This window comes from Euprymna scolopes, chromosome 8 (assembly GCF_053919585.1).
Source record: "Euprymna scolopes isolate OS-2025 chromosome 8, ASM5391958v1, whole genome shotgun sequence".
NCBI classification, from domain to species: Eukaryota; Metazoa; Mollusca; class Cephalopoda; order Sepiida; family Sepiolidae; genus Euprymna; species Euprymna scolopes.
Window position 1 is genome coordinate 170,520,422 of NC_136489.1, and position 19,694 is coordinate 170,540,115.

The window sequence follows — 19,694 nt, forward strand, 5'->3', positions numbered from 1 at the left end:
TTGCTTTTCTGTTCAATATATTTTGTTTACGCAAATTATCGAGTTATGTTTTTCTTCTGGATCCTTATGCAACCACAGCAAAAATTAATGACAAAGATTTTTCAATATGACGTCTTCTAAAAATTACATGGCATACATGATATAAATTTTGCATAGGTTTAATATATTTCAGTTCAAATATGTTCGCTTTTATTCTGTTATTTGATCCTTATTGACCATTTTGAACTCTTCTCTATCTCTTCTGACCAAATCTTTAATGCAATTAAAATTCTGGTAGCATGACAAACTACATTCAAAGTGTGATAAGAAAAAAATTTCTGCAGAAATCTTGGAGAACAAGAACGGTCATAACCTATCCCTGGCCAAATTGTCGAGAGTGTAAGATACACGTATATACCAATAGTGAGTGAAAATATATATTTACACTTATACTAAATATATATATAATAAACCTGTGTGTGTTTGTCATTTTATTTGAGGGCATGTTTAAATAGTAATAACTAGGGCTATGACAAGAGAATATTATTTTCATTATTTTGACTCTTGAGTATATATCAGTTAATATTTTATATGTTTTTAGATAGAGTGATGTGGTTCTCGATTAATTGTGTCGGATATATACTTGGGAGTCAAAACAATGGAAAGAATATTCTCTTGTCATAGTCCTAATCATAACCTATCCTTGGCCAAAGTGGCGAGAACCACTTTTTTCCGAAGAGCCGGCGACATTTGGTAAGCAATAGCCTCTCGAGCAAAAAGCGATGAATATTTATCAGACATGTGAATGAGCACAAGTTTTTCTATATCCGAAAATAGGTGAGCATGTTCAATTATTTCAGCAACATGGGTGTGGCCACGCTCTCGAGCCTTATGCACTAATCCTGGTGTGACACTCTCCAGATATGTTGCTTCCAAGATGAGCACTCGGACTTTCAGTAGATCAACAGGACAGTCATTCAAGAACACCTCAAATGTTGTATCACCTGGAAAGAGAAAGACGCGGTAAATATTAAAAATACAATTCTAAATATCCTTTTTTAGGTTGACACAAGTGTTGGGATGATTAATTGGAATTCGGAGTCAGAAAAATCAGAATTTTCGGGTATTGGAATTGGAAAAAAAATTTCTTTCTCTTTTCTTAGTCCATTCTTTTATTCTGCGAATGTTTATCTGATAAGTGTCGGATGCAAGATTATCTGCGACTCCAAAAAAAAAAAAAAAAAAAAAGGACTGACAGCGAAACTGCCCTCATCCATTACGTCGGTGGACATTTTGGACAGTTGACAACACAAACACGATGATCAGCTGTATCACAATCAGCATTGCCATCACATAAAAACATTACAAAAAATTTTTTTTTTAAATGGTATGAAAATGTATAAAAAGAATAAGAAAAAGAACAACTATTTTAACCTATTTAATCTTTTTAAGAAATTTATCAGTTTGGAGGTATCATTAAAGAAAACTTATTTGTAAAGATATCGGAACTTTGTTGTCAACATCTTGTGGTGGAACTGAAATATTAAATCCAAAGTTGATGCTCCAAAAATACAAAAACGAAAGAAAATGTGTTTTAATGTGATTGTGGGCCCCATCTTGCTCAAGGGAGATAACTCGTTTCTTGAGGAGACGTTCCTTGGTATAATAGAAGCGTGAAAATAGGATTGCTACTATCTTTATTTATTGCCAGCTAAACAAACCAAGTTGTTATCAGTATCTGTGGATGTCATGGACACCCTTGAAACAAGTTCACCTCACAAAGGTCAAAGTAGCAAACCTATTTTTGTGTTCCTGGTGTACAAAGGAACGTCTCATCAAGAAACGAGAGTGATCTCCCTTGAGATCTCCCTTGGCGGTCTCCAGACTGCTATAATCACATAAAAACACATTTCCTCCTTACTGTATTTTTTGCAGCATCAACCCTGGATTCAATATCTCAACTCCACGACAAGAGGCTGACAACAAAGCTCCAATCTCTTTTAAAATAAGTTTTCTTTAATAACACCATGGCTCAATTTCTTCGTTCATAAAATTTTTTTTTTTCAAATTTTAGCTATATGAAAAAAAAGAAAAAAAAAAAAAAGAATTTTTTTTATAACCTGCCCCAGCGTAGTATAAACACCCCCAACCACCCCATGTTCAGAATGGCTTTCGGAATACCCCCCTCCAGCCTCCCCATGTTAAGAACAGCTTTCTAGGTTGTTGGGTGCTTATTCCGAAAGCCATTCTTAACATGGGGAGGTTAGGGTGTTTATAATATGCTGGGCACGTCTTAAAAATTTACCAAAGAAAAAATAATAATAATAATAAAAACTACTTTGGGGGGGTGGGGAGCAATAGAAAAAAATGTTTTCAAAATATTTTTAATTATATGAAATAAAATATGCATCAGGTGCGCTTGAAAGCCAAATCACAATTATATTTCAGAGATATATACTCCATCTTTAAGAAGATGGAGTATATCTCTGAAATATATTTGTTATAAATTTCAAGCACGTAAAATATTGTTTATTTTCCTAATATTACGTTGTGATTTGGCTTTCAAGAGCACTTGATGCATATTTTATTTTATTCAAATTAAATCAATGTTTCTATATGCACTCACACCCTTGAGTTTATTTTTAATTATATTTTTCTGTAATTATTAATGTATTAAAAAAGATAATTATTAAAACAAAATATTACTAAATATTAAGCATACCAAAGAAAAATATTCTGTGTTGCCATAACTGATTGTCACTATGCAATCTCCATGTGACGTTACTTGTGTAGGCCAGTTTTGGAAGTAATGAGATATTACAAATGCTTTCCTTTGCTCCCATTTCTTTAAATTCCAATGATGACCAATGGTCAATACCAGTGAAAAGTCAATGGTAAACAGCTATTGCGATAATGCAAAATTATTTAAAAGAGGTGAACAGTACTGAAAATCTGGGGAGACTTGTCACCTAGATTTCAGGGAACACCACAAATTGTTGACAAAAAAAAATCTTTGATAATGGCCTCTTTGAAAACTCTTAGTATACACAATAATAATGAATTATGATTGATTCAATCAATCAACAAGGGTTTTATCACTCAATGAGGAACCCCTCCCTGGACTTTAGCTATCTATCTCTGTCCTGAGCTATCCGCTACTATGTGGAACACGTGTTGTATCAGGTCGTCCCTCCATCTCATTCTTGGTCTTCCCTTTGGCCTCTTATGTTCACAAGATGTCAATTCCGTTGTCTGTTGTCAGGTTATCTGGCTACATGCTCTGTCCATCTGTGTTTGGATGTTTTGATGGCAGTATTGATGTCAATAACTCTTGTTTGTTGGTGGATCCAAATGTTTGTCTTTCTGTCTTGTAGAGTGATGCCTAACATTATTCTCTCTACCTTCCTTTGTGCTACTGCCAAGATTTCACTTTGGCGAGTTGTCAGGGCCCATGTTTCACTACCGTAGATCATCACATATTCATTGAAGATCTTCCCTTTGATTGTCATATTTTCTTTTGGATTCTCATGATATTCTCCACTTTCCCAAAGCTGCCCATCCCAATGCTATCCTTCTCGTTATCTCAGGGAGGAGCTCTCCATTTTTGATAATTTTCTTTCCCAAGTAGATGTAGCTTTCAATGTCCTCAATGGTTATTCCATCAACAATTATTGGCGACTAGACAGCGTGCTGGTTTAACATCACATGTGTTTTATGAATTAAAAAAAACAATTACAAACATGTTTTATTAATTTTTGTTTCAAATTCAAAATTATTTTTTAATTTATTGTGAAAATTAACGTTTTCTTTTACAATATGAGACCCTCTAAATATTACTTTTATTATTCAATGGTCTTTCCATCAACAGTTATTGACGACTTGGCAGCGTGCTGGTTTAACATCACCTTGGTCTTCTCACGATGCATGTAGAGTGAATTATGGTTAATTTAATACTATTAGCTAAATCACCAGCCCCTAAAGAATGACTTTTTTTTTTGTAAACATTTCCCAAAAAATATATTTTAGAATTTAAAGTGAAGGATCAGTTTATCAATTTTGAAATATTCTTTGTCAACTTTGCTCGGTCGTAACTTTGCTTCCTGTGGTCGTAAAAATATACATCAAAGTACAGTAGAGATGAACTTCTATGCTTATCCAAATGGAATGAATGAAATGTAAACATTGAAAAAACAGTTTCCCTTTTTGCCGTCGTCACTTTTTACCGTTTTTTCATTTTTAACTTGGCGCATAAAAACATTGAATGCATAAAAGAAAAATAAATTAACATCATTGGAATGCTTATTCTATTCTCTTTCCAGCAATGTAATTCTTTTAAAAATTGACCAACACATAAAAAAGATACGACTTATTGAAGCACATTAGGTAGGTAATATTGCCAATGTCCACGAAAATACAGCATATGCTTGTAATGCTAGGATCAGTTTCACATATAAATGTAAGCACATTTGCAGGATATTCTAACGTTTTAGAGCAGGTTAACCAAAATTGTATATTTTGGTCTCAAAGATAAATTCTATATATTTATTTTTTTGAAGAGATTCTGCTTTTACAACTTTGCCAGTCAGATTCAGGATTAGTGGTAAAAAAATTTAGTAAACATCCCCAAAACGTTAGAATAGCCTGGAAATTATTTTATAATTTTTAGTTAAATACACAACCGATTTCCAACCATAAATTTGAAAACTGTTTTGTTTGTTTTTCTTGTTTCCATCAAGTCTTTTAATGTGTTCACAAGTAATCACCTAAAAAAGTAAAATCTCATTTTGTTAATCATTATAATTACTATATTAGTTTGTGTATCTTGTTTTCATTTTTACAGTTTTATATTACAGATTGCATTTTCACCCCAAACAATTTATAGAGGGCTACTATCAGGGCCATAATTTGCAGAGATACCATGTAGGGAGTTGAGCAGCAAGATGTCTGTTTACATTATACTTGAACTTCTGCATGTCAGTACAGTCAGGGAAACAGGAACTCAGAAAGGAATTCTAACATTTAGAAGTCATAGGAAAGAAACTATTACAGTAGAAGGCATCTGGGGATCTCTACTGTGTAGGGGTGGGATTTTGCTGCTTGTAAAGTTTCTCGGCAGTATTTACATCGACAGGATACAAGGGTTTGTAGTTTGTCAGAGCACCTATCATTAAAATACTTGGAAAACAGGCAGAGGCATGCAACATTTCGTCGATTGAACAACAGTTGAAGCCTAGCTAACAGTGCAGGACCTATTAGGTTGGCGACTCTCTTTTGAACCCTGTCTAAGAGGGAGAGAATAGTAGCAGATGCACCAGCCCCTATGTGGTGACAATACTCCATATATGGACGAATGGTGTTCTTGTAGAGATACAGAATACTCTCAGGCGTAAGTGACTTTCTACTACAGCAGAGAGAGCCAACCTTCTTTGCAACAGTCTTGGCAATGCCTTTTTTAAATAGTAACTTGATTATTTATATTCTTTTACTTTCAGAAATTTAGATGAGATAAGCCGTTGGTACCGTCGGTTTCAAACCTGATAATAAGGAACCGTTTTAGATCCCAGTATCACGCTCTCTTTAGGTGGTCTATCTCATCTGTATGTAACTGCAGGTATAGGCAGATGAGATAGATCAGCTGAAGAAAGCTTGGTAATAGGAACTAAAATGGTTCCTATTATCAGATTTGAAACTGTCGGTACCGATGGTTTATCTTATCTAAATTTCTGAAAATAAAAATATAAATATTACACTCTTATTTTGAAAAGGTTTTCCTTATAACAGAGTACTAGGCTGGAAAATATAACTAAGTAGTTACTTTATTATTTAGAAATACATTCTTAACATGGGAAGGGTACTTTGTAAACTATTCTGTTCCTACACCGTCTTCTTGTAATATTGTTCCCCTTTAAGTGAACTGCAATTGTCACCCCACAATCTCCATTTAACGTTACCTGTGTAGGCCAGTTCTGGAAACCAAGAGACATCATAAACGCTCTCCTCTCCTCCCATTTCCTTAACAATTTGCTGAACGTTTTTCACTTCCACATGTTGGAACAATGGCTTCAGGCGTTTGTATCGACGGTAAACAAGGTATCCTTGACTGCGGACACGGTGAATTGTATCAAAGGGACGAACTTCATAGTCAGGAGATATCTGCAAAGAAGAAACGTTTGTTTAAAAAAAAGGCATGAGTTGTCTCTCCCTACAATCACAAATACTTGAATTACATAATCTTGAAACGTTAAAGCTAAGTGGTCAACTAAAATTGGGATGACCAAGGGCTCCGTTTTTATTAGCTGTTACAGAAAGATGTATCTTATTTAAATATTTTAATGGTGAATGCTCCGACAAACTACAAGCCCTTATACACCTTTGACGTAAAAACCTTTGACAAACCCGACAAGCAGCAAAGTCCCACCTCTACACAGTAGAGATCTCTAGATGTAAGAAAGCCTTTACTCTCATAGTTTCTTCCCCAGAACAACTAGGCTTTGGAAGTCCCTTCCAGGTTCCTGCTTCCCCAACTGTACTGACATGCAGAAGTTCAAGTATAATGTGAACAGATATCTTGCTGCTCAACTCCTTTCATAGTATCCCTGTAACTTATGTCTCTGATATTATCCCCCTATATCAAAGTGGTACTGTGCCTTATTTGGGGTAAAAATGTAATAAAAAAATAAAACTTATAAAAAGACGAATCTGATGAATCTGCCGTTAAAATGAAAGGGGTTACTTTGATTAGGGACCAGATTTATAGAAAACATCCTAAGTAGGGAGTTGAGTAGAAAAATGTTATCATTTTAAATTTTTGTATATTGGTACTTGTGGAAACTGGGAGCAGGAAGAGAATTCCAATGAAGTGGAACTAAGATGTGACAAAATTAAATTTGGATAGCAAAGCTATTGATGGTTTTCAGAAGTTTTGTAACCTTTGGGGATACCACTGGGGCACAGAGAGGAGCAGGTGCTAGTGTTATTGCAAGTAATTTTTGGGACATGTCGCCAGAACAGATGGCCTAGCAAAAAATCTACTCTTTGGAACAACCTCTAGCAAATGAGGATGTAGAAGACCAAAAACAAGAATGTCAGACAAAGTGAAGGACATTGCGGACATTAGCATGGCTGAGTTGCTCAGAATGGCGCAGAACCGGAGTCAGTAGCGAAGATTTGTGAAAAGTGTCACGGCTGGTCAGTAATGACTATTCCATCAAAGGAGTAAGTATGTTGAAAGACAAAGTTTCACAAAATCTGAGCCATCATTCAAAAAATTATTTTACTACAGCAAAAGTGAAACACTATATATAAATAAATATAGAAATATGGAAAAGGAATAACCAAAATTATTCATATAATTATCAGCATTTCATCTTTATTTCAAGACTTCTCCAGGATGACTGATTTGAAGACATAAAGGTGTATACTGAGCAAAAAAAAAAAAAAAACGTTTAATTTTTTTTAACTTTTATCCCTATTATGACCCCTTAAAATTTATTGTTTTGGGTTCAAGTCGAGTTAAGTTGGATCAATGTCCAAGGAACCTATATCTAAAATTTCAAGTGTTTAGACCCAAATTTTCGGAGGAGTTTGGTAGAGTTATCAAAGGTCAAATTGTTGAACTTTGACCCCTTAACAGTGAAATCTCTGGCTGAAACCACGTCACAAAGATTTTCCCAAATCTCAGTACCCTGTATATCAAATTTCGAGTCTGTAGACTGAAAATTGACATAGTTATTTTGTAGGGAAATGTACACAGACACACACAGATACAGACACACATACAGACACATTCACTTTTATAGATGTACTAGCATTTCAGCCCGGTGTTGCCCGGGTGTTTGGATGTGTATGTTGAGCAAAAAAAAAAAAAAATGGTAGTAGGAAGGCAGACTCGAACCCGTACCGCAAAGGAGGAAAAGAACGGGGTAAAACCTAACATTTATGCTGTTATGACCACCGCCAAACTGGAAGCGACATTTTTTTAAATTAAGACTAGACAATCTAAAGGAGAGGATAAGTTTAAAAAATATAGGCGAAAAAAGTGACCCCCCTCCTGTAGAAAAAAGGGGAAGATATTAATGTTTTAGCCAATTTTTCGATATTTGTCGTATGAAAGGTTGAACTTTAAAACGATACTGATCTTGGTAAAATCCGTCACCTCTATTGAAAGTTTAAGGCAGACATGCAAACAGACATACATACATGCATGCATTTATATATTGGTGACTAAACATTTTCGACCCAAACTGATGAAAAAGCTTGCCCTATCTCTTAATACCCTTTATGTAAAATTTCAAATATTTAGACCAGAAATTGTCTGAGTAATTTGGAAGAGACCGCAGAAGTCAATTTTTTTAACATTTGACCCCTATTATAACTCCTTAAAATTTATTGTTTTGGGCTCAAATCAAGTTATTAAGTTAGATCCATGTCTAAGGAACCTATATCTAAAATTTCAAGTGCGTAGACCCAAAATTGTCGGAGGAGTTTAGTAGAGTTCTCAAAGGTCAAATTGTTGAACTTTGACCCCTTAATCGCCAAATTTCTGCCCAAAAACCAGTCACATAATTTTCCCAAATCTCAGTACCCTGTATATCAAATTTCGAGTCTGTAGACTAAAAATTGACAGAGTTATTGCGTATGGAAATGTACACAGACACACACACAGACACATTCACTTTTATAGATATATAGACATATAGATATATATAATAGTTAAAAAAGAACTAGAATAATAGACTTTGCCACAGCCCTCTTTATCCTCCCTCTCCAACACATGACTTAAATCAAAATAACTAAATAAATAAAATTAAACCAATAAATAAAAACCAAAATAAAATTTATCTCTACAATTATATAAATGCAACTTTGTGTGTATGTGAGAGAGAGAGTTCCTTATAGACTCCAAAATGGCTGAACAGATTTTCTTTAAAATTCACAGAACTTTAGTGTATAAGTCTGGGAGCTATCTTAGTTTTGTCTCAGAATACCCCCGATAATTACCAATAATTGATAATCAAAACCATTCTTTTAATTTATCTATCATCGGTAAAGCTATTTTTTCCATGTCGTTGCTTAGCATAACGGGTTGTGAAAATTCTACTGTGTGTAAATTGATAATGTGTTGTTTTTTGCATTACATGGTCTGTAGGTTCAAACTCTGCACATAAATTTCTTAACTTTTTTTTCATTAACTGCAATGAATTTTATAAGATTTGAAAATTTATGTTTTGTTTTTTTTTACATGACGTGGTCTGTAAATTCAAACCCCACATGTAAATTTCTTAATGTTTTTTTTTGTTAACTGGAAAGAAGTTCATATATATATATATATAAACTAGCAGTTCAGCCCAGCTTTTCTTGGGCCCTATATACTGTTCATAATTTACTGTGCATATGTATATTAAAAAGTTTGACTCATGTTCAGGTAACATACATCTAAAATTTCAAGTGTTTAGACCCAAAACTGGTGGAGGAGTTTGGTAGAGTCTGAAAAGGTCAACTCTTTCAACTTCAATTGAAAAATTCTAAGTCCAAACAAGAGGGGATGTAGGTATAGATAGGTGACAATCCTATAGACCAAGCCTTCTCGGATTGTATTCAATTGAAAAAATTCTAAGTCCAAACAAGAGGGGATGTAGGTATAGATAGGTGACAATCCTATAGACCAAGCCTTCTCGGATTGTATTCAATTGAAAAAATTCTAAGTCCAAACAAGAGGGGATGTAGGTATAGATAGATGACAATCCTATAGACCAAGCCTTCTCGGACTGTATTCAATTGAAAAATTCTAAGTCCAAACAAGAGGGGATGTAGGTATAGATAGGTGACAATCCTATAGACGAAGCCTTCTCGGATTGTATTCAATTGAAAAAATTCTAAGTCCAAACAAGAGGGGATGTAGGTATAGATAGGTGACAATCCTATAGACCAAGCCTTCTCGGATTGTATTCAATTGAAAAAATTCTAAGTCCAAACCAGAGGGGATGTAGGTATAGATAGGTGACAATCCTATAGACCAAGCCTTCTCGGATTGTATTCAATTGAAAAAATTCTAAGTCCAAACAAGAGGGGATGTAGGTATAGATAGGTGACAATCCTATAGACCAAGCCTTCTCGGATTGTATTCAATTGAAAAAATTCTAAGTCCAAACAAGAGGGGATGTAGGTATAGATAGGTGACAATCCTATAGACCAAGCCTTCTCGGATTGTATTCAATTGAAAAAATTCGAAGTCCAAACAAGAGGGGATGTAGGTATAGATAGATGACAATCCTATAGACCAAGCCTTCTCGGATTGTATTCAATTGAAAAAATTCTAAGTCCAAACAAGAGGTGATGTAGGTATAGATAGGTGACAATCCTATAGACCAAGCCTTCTCGGATTGTATTCAATTTAAAAGATTCTAAGTCCAAACAAGAGGGGATGTAGGTATTGATAGATGAGAATCCTATAGACCAAGCCTTCTCGACGTGTATTCAATCGAAAAAATTCTAAGTCCAAACAAGAGGGGATGTAGGTATAGATAGGTGAGAATCCTATAGACCAAGCCTTCTCAGATTGTATTCAATTGAAAAATTCTAAGTCCAAACAAGAGGGGATGTAGGTATAGATAGGTTAGAATCCTATAGACCAAGCCTTCTCAACGTGTATTCAATTGAAAAATTCTAAGTCCAAACAAGAGGGGATGTAGGTATAGATAGGATAGAATCCTATAGACCAAGCCTTCTCAACGTGTATTCAATTGAAAAAATTCTAAGTCCAAACAAGAGGGGGTGTAGGTATAGATAGGTGAGAATCCTATAGACCAAGCCTTCTCGACGTGTATTCAATCGAAAAATTTTTAAGTCCAAACAAGAGGGGATGTAGGTATAGATAGGTGAGAATCCTATAGACCAAGCCTTCTCAACGTGTATTCAATTGAAAAAATTCCAAGTCCAAACAAGAGGGGATGTAGGTATAGATAGGTGAGAATCCTATAGACCAAGCCTTCTCAGATTGTATTCAATTGAAAAATTCCAAGTCCAAACAAGAGGGGATGTAGGTATAGATAGGTGAGAATCCTATAGACCAAGCCTTCTCAACGTGTATTCAATTGAAAAAATTCTAAGTCCAAACAAGAGGGGATGTAGGTATAGATAGGTTAGAATCCTATAGACCAAGCCTTCTCAACGTGTATTCAATTGAAAAATTCTAAGTCCAAACAAGAGGGGATGTAGGTATAGATAGATGAGAATCCTATAGACCAAGCCTTCTCAACGTGTATTCAATTGAAAAAATTCTAAGTCCAAACAAGAGGGGATGTAGGTATTGATAGATGAGAATCCTATAGACCAAGCCTTCTCGACGTGTATTCAATCGGAAAAATTCTAAGTCCAAACAAGAGGGGATGTAGGTATAGATAGGTAAGAATCCTATAGACCAAGCCTTCTCAACGTGTATTCAATTGAAAAAATTCTAAGTCCAAACAAGAGGGGATGTAGGTATAGATAGGTGAGAATCCTATAGACCAAGCTTTCTCAACGTGTATTCAATTGAAAAATTTCTAAGTCCAAACAAGACGGGATGTAGGTATAGATAGGTGGCAATCCTATAGACCAAGCCTTCTCAACGTGTATTCAATTGAAAAAATTCTAAGTCGAAACAAGAGGGGATGTAGGTATAGATAGGTTAGAATCCTATAGGCCAAGCCTTCTCAACGTGTATTCAATTGAAAAAATTCTAAGTCCAAACAAGAGGGGATGTAGGTATAGATAGGTTAGAATCCTATAGACCAAGCCTTCTCAACGTGTATTCAATTGAAAAAATTCTAAGTCCAAACAAGAGGGGATGTAGGTATAGATAGGTCGGAATCCTATAGACAAGACTTCTCAACGTGTAGTCAATTGAAAAAATTCTAAGTCCTAACAAGAAGGGATGTAGGTATAGATAGGTTAGAATCCTATAGACCAAGCCTTCTCAACGTGTATTCAATTGAAATAATTCTAAGTCCAAACAAGAGGGGATGTAGGTATAGATAGGTTAGAATCCTATAGACCAAGCCTTCTCAACGTGTATTCAATTGAAAAAATTCTAAGTCCAAACAAGAGGGGATGTAGGTATAGATAGGATAGAATCCTATAGACCAAGCCTTCTCAACGTGTATTCAATTGAAAAAATTCTAAGTCCAAACAAGAGGGGATGTAGGTATAGATAGGTTAGAATCCTATAGACCAAGCGTTCTCAACGTGTATTCAATTGAAAAAATTCTAAGTCCAAACAAGAGGGAATGTAGGTATAGATAGGTGAGAATCCTATAGACCAAGCCTTCTCAACGTGTATTCAATTGAAAAATTTCTAAGTCCAAACAAAAGGGGATGTAGGTATAGATAGGTGACAATCCTATAGACCAAGCCTTCTCGGATTGTATTCAATTGAAAAAATTCTAAGTCAAAACAAGAGAGGATGTAGGTATAGATAGGTGACAATCCTATAGACCAAGCCTTCTCGGATTGTATTCAATTGAAAAATTCTAAGTCCAAACAAGAGGGGATGTAGGTATAGATAGGTGACAATCCTATAGACCAAGCCTTCTCGGATTGTATTCAATTGAAAAATTCTAAGTCCAAACAAGAGGGGATGTAGGTATAGATAGGTGACAATCCTATAGACCAAGCCTTCTCGGATTGTATTCAATTGAAAAATTCTAAGTCCAAACAAGAGGGGATGTAGGTATAGATAGGTGACAATCCTATAGACCAAGCCTTCTCGGATTGTATTCAATTGAAAAATTCTAAGTCCAAACAAGAGGGGATGTAGGTATAGATAGGTGACAATCCTATAGACCAAGCCTTCTCGGATTGTATTCAATTGAAAAATTCTAAGTCCAAACAAGAGGGGATGTAGGTATAGATAGGTGACAATCCTATAGACCAAGCCTTCTCGGATTGTATTCAATTGAAAAATTCTAAGTCCAAACAAGAGGGGATGTAGGTATAGATAGGTGACAATCCTATAGACCAAGCCTTCTCGGATTGTATTCAATTGAAAAATTCTAAGTCCAAACAAAAGGGGATGTAGGTATAGATAGGTGAAAATCCTATAAACCAAGCCTTCTCGGATTGTATTCAATTGAAAAAATTCTAAGTCCAAACAAGAGGGGATGTAGGTATAGATAGGTTAGAATCCTATAGACCAAGCCTTCTCAACGTGTATTCAATTGAAAAAATTCTAAGTCCAAACAAGAGGGGATGTAGGTATAGATAGGTTAGAATCCTATAGACCAAGCCTTCTCAACGTGTATTCAATTGAAAAAATTCTAAGTCCAAACAAGAGGGGATGTAGGTATAGATAGGATAGAATCCTATAGACCAAGCCTTCTCAACGTGTATTCAATTGAAAAAATTCTAAGTCCAAACAAGAGGGGATGTAGGTATAGATAGGTTAGAATCCTATAGACCAAGCCTTCTCAACGTGTATTCAATTGAAAAAATTCTAAGTCCAAACAAGAGGGAATGTAGGTATAGATAGGTGAGAATCCTATAGACCAAGCCTTCTCAACGTGTATTCAATTGAAAAATTTCTAAGTCCAATCAAGAGGGGATGTAGGTATAGATAGGTTAGAATCCTATAGACCAAGCCTTCTCAACGTGTAGTCAATTGAAAAAATTCAAAGTCCAAACAAGAGGGGATGTAGGTATAGATAGGTTAGAATCCTATAGACCAAGCCTTCTCAACGTGTAGTCAATTGAAAAAATTCAAAGTCCAAACAAGAGGGGATGTAGGTATAGATAGGTTAGAATCCTATAGACCAAGCCTTCTCAACGTGTAGTCAATTGAAAAAATTCAAAGTACAAACAAGAGGGGATGTAGGTATAGATAGGTGAGAATCCTATAGACCAAGCCTTCTCAACGTGTATTCAATTGAAAATTTCTAAGTCCAAACAGGGGTGGACGTAGGTATAGGTAGATGAGGAGCTACTGGACCAACACATGTCAAGTAGTATTCAATTGAAATTTTTAAGTTCGAAACAGTGTAAGTAAGTGTCTGGAAGTGCCCGATCAACTCCTACTGCCATGTTGGGTGCATGTAGGCGTAGCAAAATGCCTTCTAATCTGCTAGGCATATCGGGACTTAGTTTTTTTTCTGTCCTTTCTCTGCACCGTGTAGGTTGGCGTCTGGATGTGCCTCATCGACGCCTACTGTTACCTGGGATAGCAAGACGGGGAATAGGGATAAAGAATAAGAAAAGGGAGATAGACAGATCTAGATAAATACAGAGGTATAAAGAGAGACAGGCAAGGGAGATACATTTCATGATTCAACTTATATGCTAATAGGAAATAGTTGGTGTATCAGGAACACAAGCATTGTTTTACTGGTTAATTTTACATCAGAATACACTTGTAGATTTTATGTAGCTTTTTTCTATAGGGAACATGCAAATAGCACACATAACATCTAGACATATAAATATATACATAAAACAATTATAGTTATGAGATATATCTGAACTAATCCAAAAAGACAATAATGATGAATATCATCACTTACCTTGGAAAATTATCCAGGCTGTATGCCTACTCACATTCCATCAAACACCAGGAAATCATGAGCCATTGCTTGGTTGATTTTTTTTATTTTTATTTTTTTCATACACATTTGTAATTGTGTCTTGCTTTATCAAGTATTTTTGTAATTAATCTGTGGTGTTGGGAGAGGTGTTAACATGAATCAATTTTGCTTAACATTTTTTATTATGTATATTTTTTTCAGTTTACAGAGTCATTGCAGTACCAAGTCTGACACTGTAATTGCTTGAAAAGTATTGCATTGGGAAGGATTCTTTTTTCTTTCTTTTTTTTTTTTTTTTTTGAGGTGTGCAGGAATTTCAGTAGGGGAAGTTTCTACTGATTTCAGATTCCAAGACAGCAAAGTTGTATTTTATTGTTTGTGCATTCTTTTATCAAGTTTTTACAGATGTTTTTGTGTTATGAAAGTGAAAATGAATGAGTTGCAAAGACATTTACATTTTTGCATTCTTTTTTTAATTCTTCACCTCGTGTGTTTTAATGTCCCAAGAGTGAACCAAGACGGATGAGTCTTATTCAGCAGAGTGGAAAAAAACAGGTTACCTTTGGTTGTCCTCAATGGATTTGTCCATAGTATAATGTGTCCAAGTTATTGCCCTAATAAAGTGAGAACCATACCCCAAAACTAATGCAGAACTCTACTTACGTATTGCACAGCTACAAGAGTTAACTTGTCTAGGATAAGTGCCATATAAGTTTGCACAAGTCACTATATAGCTCTATTTATTAACTCATATGAACTTAAATTGCTGAACATGTCTCAAAAATTTTCTACAGAGCTCTACTTAGAAATGAGCACTCTCAAAGACAATTTATCTAACATAATTTGGAAATATGTTTTATAAAGTTACCATAGAGCTCTCAAATATATTAGGCACTCAAATAAGAAACTTGTTTTAATACTTGTCATATATATATATATATATATATATATATATATATATATATATATATATATATATATATATATAAACACTTACAGTATATCTATACTTACATATTGACATTTAGGTTTTCAAAACATACTGCAGAGCTCTTCATGTTTTCTGAATTTTATTCTTTCGTCTACTAATGTATTGAGCACTCTTAAGTATATTCGTGTAGCTGAATTGCCATACGTTTTTTGAAAGTCTATATTTAGCTCTACTAATGTATTGAACTCTGTCAAAATAAATTCATGCAGTTGAAATGCCATATCTGTTTCTCAAATGTTTTATTTAGCTCTACTAATATATTGAGCACTCTGGAAGTAGATTTGTCTAAAATAATTGCCAAAATGTTTCCAACTCTTACTACAAAGCTCTATAAATGCATTGAGCACTCTTAAAGTAAAATCGTCTTGTATAATTAAACAAAGCAATTTTTAAATTTACTACACAGCTATATAAAACTATGGAGCACATGCAAGAATCATTGGTAAATATATAAATCACATAATTATTAGAAGTTATTTTTTTAATTGAAATACATATATATATATATATATAATCTATATATATATATATTCAAGGGAGACAATTTGTATATAGATCACATAATTATTAGAAGTTTTTTTTTATTGAAATAAATAAATATATATATATATATATACATATATATATATTCAAGGGAGACAATTTGATATAGATCATATAATAATTAGAAGTTATTTTTATTAATTGAAGTAAATATATATATATATATTTATTTCAATTCAATCAATGAGACATAGAGCAATAAAGTCATGTTATTTAGATTTTTACTTAATAATAACACTTTAAAATAGTGCTCAAAACTAGACAGAGCTGATATTATAAAACGTGTATTTTATTACAGGATAAGTAAACATTAAGATAAAACTAGAGTTATATAAGAGTGCTCAATTAGACATAGAGCAATAAAGACATTTTATTTAGATTTGTACTTAATAATTACACTTTAAATAGTGCTAAAAAAGGGAGACAATTTGTATATAGATCACATAATTATTAAAAGTTATTTTTTAATTGAAATATATATATATATATATATATATATATATATATATATATATATATATATATATATATATATATTACAGGGGGACCATTTGTAAATAGATCACATAATTATTAGAGCTTATTTTTTATTGAAATAAATATATATATATATATATATATATATTCAAGGGAGACAATTTTAATATTGATCACATAATTATTAGAGCTTATTTTTTATTGAAATAAATATATATATATATATATATATATTCAAGGGAGACAATTTTAATATTGATCACATAATTATTAGAAGTTTTTTTTTTAATAAATATATATATATATATATATATATATATATATATATATATAAATATATATATTTTATATATATATAATCAATATATGTTCAAGGGAGACAATTGTTATATAGATGACATAATTATTAGAAGTTATTCTTTTTATTGAAATATATATATATATATATATGTATATATATATATATATATATATATATATATATATAAAATATATATATATATTGACATTTTAGATTTTTCATTGAGAATCATAACATTTAGAATAAAATTATTAAAATTTATATTACATTATGTCATATTCACACAAGAATACCAAAAAAATTGTGGTTATCTAAATTGACGTATACATTTTTTTTAACTTATTACCTTGCTCTACTGATGTATTGAGCACTCTACATATAAGTCCTGTCATTTGAATTTCTGTGTATATATTTTAAATATTAACAGTTAGCTCTAAGTCTTACCATCAAATTGCCATACATATTTCCAAAAATTTAACAACTATCTCTACTAATTCATTTATCATTGTATATATTTATCTTTCTGTCTCTCATTATTTATCTATCTATCTATCTATAGAATTGAATATGTCTGTCTGTGTGTACATTTCTCTGTCAATTTTAGTCTACATATTCCAAATTTTGATAAAAAGGGTACTGAGATTTTGGAAAATCTATGTGATTGGTACTTGGACAGAAATTTGGCGATTGAGGGGTCAAACTTCAATGATTTGGCCTTTGAGAACCCTACAAATCTCCTCCGACAATTATGGGTCTAAACACTTGAAATTTTACATATAGTTTCCTTGGACATGGATCTAACTTAATATCTCCGTTGGAGCCCCAAACAATAAATTTTAAGGGTTCATAATAGGGGTCAAGTTTTAAAAAATTAACCGTTTCTCTGCTTTTTTTTTGGTTGGGGAGGGGGGCAGCATACACCGCTAAACACCGGGGCTACGCCAGTAACCCATGCTAGTATAATATATATATATATATATATATATATATATATATATATAAATATATTTATTTCAATTAAAAAAAATAATTCTAATAATTATCTGATCTATATACAAATTGTCTCCCTTGAATATATATATATATATTTATTTATTTCAATTAAAAAAAATAACTTCTAATAATTATGTGATCTTTATACAAATTGTCTCCCTTGAATATATATATATATTCAAGGAAGACTATGTGAATACAGATAACAATTATTAGAAGTTATTTTTTTAATTGAAATAAATAAATAAATATATATATATATATATATTTGAATTAAAAAATAACTTCAAATAATTATATGATATATATACAAATTGTCTCCCTTGAATATATATATATATATTTCAATTAAAAAAATAACTTCTAATTATTATGTGATCTATATACCAATGGTCTCCCTTGAATATGTATATATATATATATATTCAAGGGAGACAATTTGTATATAGATTACATAATTATTAGAATTTATTTTTTTTTATGCTTAATTGAACTTTAATGCTTAGTTTTTCCATCAATTGTTTGACTTGGGTAATTTTTTTTAATGTATATTTGAAAAAAATCTATGTGCTAGTTGAGATAAGAAATAAAGAAAATTCTTACCTGTTACTTCCCAGGTGTTATCTCCACTTTTTCTCTTTTCTGCTTCTTGCTGAAACTCATGGCAATTTCATGTTTGTTTGTGTTCTTTGTTACATATATATAATTTTTACTGTGATGATTTTTTTCCTTTTAATAATTTAAAAACTTTTTTTTTAATGATATATTTAACTTTCTGGCTATGATCAAACACCCATGTACTACTTTTTTTTTTTGTAGTTGCATAAGTTAGCTGATGAGAAGAAATACAAGCAGAACTGCATTCATTTAAATAAAGCTAATAGTTTAGAATTTGATTGTACCCAGATGTGCATGTACACAAAGAAAGAAACACTTACTTGAGGACTTCTGTAACTACAGGAAACATGTGGCAGCTAGGATAGGTGATGCTGCTGGATTCAGTTGTTTTTTCCAATGCACATAATTCTAACAATAGCTGATAGTAGAATTCCACCATGATCAAGGGGGGTACCTGAAATTACAAAAATATACACACAGAAGGAAAGAAAAAGAATACTTACTCTACTTCTATGACAATGATTGCTGCCAAGACTTCGAGATGCTAATGTTGGAAGAAACAGATAGACATACATCATACGCAGTTTGATTGTACCCAGATGTGCTTGAACGCAAAGAAAGAAATACTGGATTCAAAGTGCACAAGACATGTGGCAGACAGGAACGGTGATGCTGCTAGGTTTCATTGCTTGTTCCAATCTATAAAAAGAGATGATATTTATAGTGTTGATAATCTACTGCTGTGTGAAAGCTGGAACAATGGAAACAGTTAAATTAAATTATCAAATCACAAAGACTGAAATCGAAATAAAAAGAAGAAAGGGTGATACTATACTCATCTTCCTGTCGGTGCAGACCACTTGCTGGTGACTGTTCGTTCGCCATTAAACTGGAAAGTAAAATAAAAAAAAGAAAAAAAAAAGAGGTTCCACCGGAGAAAGCTCTCGTCTGGGCAGCGAGGTGATGAACTCCCGAAAGGAGGGGCACTATATAAAAACAAGCTTTGCTGCGAACATCTCCTAAAAAGTGGTTTCTACTCAGAATAACAGGCGGAGCAGAAAACAGAGGTGTTCTCTCTACCCAACAGGATTCATAAAGATACCACTAGTTTGTGTTCATAAGACGGCGATGATCGCTCACAAAACTGGCATTCCTACTATCATATCGGAGGACCGTCATATATAATTGCACTACCATTTCGTATTGGAGGACGGTCATATATAATTGCACTACCATACCG

General features: G+C 33.1%; 1 protein-coding gene across 1 annotated transcript; it reads right to left on the reverse strand.

The window, feature by feature from the left end:
• Window positions 1-669: 669 nt before the first annotated feature.
• On the reverse strand, window positions 670-6,977 carry LOC145284004 (uncharacterized). Its single transcript, XM_080133096.1, has 3 exons — window positions 6,921-6,977; window positions 5,931-6,132; window positions 670-983 (listed from the first exon to the last, which is right to left on the reverse strand). The coding sequence occupies exons 1-3, from the start codon at window positions 6,975-6,977 to the stop codon at window positions 670-672; spliced, it is 573 nt and encodes a 190-aa protein (XP_079989222.1).
• Between the last annotated feature and the right edge of the window lie 12,717 nt (window positions 6,978-19,694).

What these genes read in the sequence shown, in the direction of transcription:
- LOC145284004 (XM_080133096.1), bottom strand. Translation starts at nt 6,977, where the DNA reads ATGTCCCAAAAATTACTTGCAATAACACTAGCACCTGCTCCTCTCTGT. An exon ending in CTCCTCTCTGTGCCCCAGTG is followed by an intron (nt 6,133 to 6,920) that starts GTATCCCCAAAG and finishes TCTTCTTTGCAG; the next exon opens with ATATCTCCTGACTATGAAGT. An exon ending in TCCAGAACTGGCCTACACAG is followed by an intron (nt 984 to 5,930) that starts GTAACGTTAAAT and finishes TTCTCTTTCCAG; the next exon opens with GTGATACAACATTTGAGGTG.